This window comes from Aplysia californica, unplaced genomic scaffold, assembly GCF_000002075.1.
Source record: "Aplysia californica isolate F4 #8 unplaced genomic scaffold, AplCal3.0 scaffold00234, whole genome shotgun sequence".
NCBI lineage: Eukaryota > Metazoa > Mollusca > Gastropoda > Aplysiida > Aplysiidae > Aplysia > Aplysia californica.
In genome coordinates, this window is record NW_004797504.1 from 1,067,997 (window position 1) to 1,069,175 (window position 1,179).

The following is a 1,179-nucleotide window of genomic DNA, read 5'->3' on the forward strand; positions in this document are numbered from 1 at the left end:
CCGTACTCACGGACAGAGCCAACCTCTGCTCCTCCCTCCTCTCCGCCCCGTACACACTGACAGAGTCACTGGGAACCTCATACCACACCCTCCCTCCCCCTCTACCTCTTCCTCCTCCCTCTCTCCCCCTCTACCCCTCCCCCCTCTCCGCCCCGTACACACTGACAGAGCCACCCTCTACCCCTCCCTCCCCGCGTACACACTGACAGACCCACTGGGAACCTCACACAAGACCCTCCCGTTCTCCCCACACCTCTGATCGTTCATGAAGAAGTCGGTGGTGGAAGACAGCACCAGACAGTCATAGCCCGTGGATGGGAACCCGCCCCACTCCAGATACACGGCGCCCCCTCTGTTGTACATCAGCTCCCATTTAGACTCCACCCTCTGGTCACTGGCCCCCAGCCACACGATAACGTCAGACGTCTGGTTGAGCTGACCCTTCACAAAGGCGCGAACGTTCCTGAACTCCGCTGCGCTGTTGATCTCGGCCAGATACCCGCCCTGGACGAAGCAGATGAACTGCGCCATGTACACGTGACCCATGTCCGCGCGGGAGAGCAGGTACAGGCTCCCGTTGTAGGCCGGTGACGTCACAAACAGGGGGTTGTGGTCCACGTGTTGCCACCGGCGACCCAAACCGTTGACGCTAAACGTCACGTCCGCCAGCTGCGACTCAATCTCCACCAGCTCGTTGATGAACGTCACGTTGCTAGGGTTGTGTGTCGTGACGTTGACGGTGGCCAATGCCTGCTCTGTCGTGCCGAGAGCGGTGAAGCCTATAGCCGTGCACGTGTAGACTCCCGTGCTGTTGAGCCCTACCTGGGAGAACATGAGACTCAAGCTGCCCTCTGTGTCGCTGATATGACCGTTAGCCTCCCCGCCAAAGGCCGACAGTTTATTGACCTTGTTCTTGAAGACAGTGGCCAGGGTCGTGCCCTCGTGGTCTATCTCCAGCGTCATTATTCCCGCCATTCCCTGGGAGGCGTTGACCACCTTGGCCGAACAGGTCACCGTCAGTTTTTGCGTCAGTTTCGACTCGATCTGGTCGGGCACCGCCTCCATGGTGACGTCAGCTGAAACAGACGGACCATGTTTTAGGCAGGGATTTTTTACGCCCCCATCAAGACAATTTAGGTCATTTAGGATGTGTGCTTTGACCATGACCACCACCACCAC

The 1,179-nt window shown here is 58.7% G+C and overlaps 1 protein-coding gene across 1 annotated transcript in view; it reads right to left on the bottom strand.

Moving 5' to 3' along the window:
- Positions 1-6: 6 nt before the first annotated feature.
- The window catches only part of LOC101860578, a 3,418-nt gene continuing 2,245 nt past the window's right edge, over positions 7-1,179 (bottom strand). Inside the window, exon 2 of the mRNA XM_005100061.3 lies at positions 7-1,076. Coding sequence (XP_005100118.1) covers positions 178-1,076 — 899 coding nt within the window. The 3' untranslated portion in view covers positions 7-177. The remainder of the gene's footprint in view (positions 1,077-1,179) is intronic.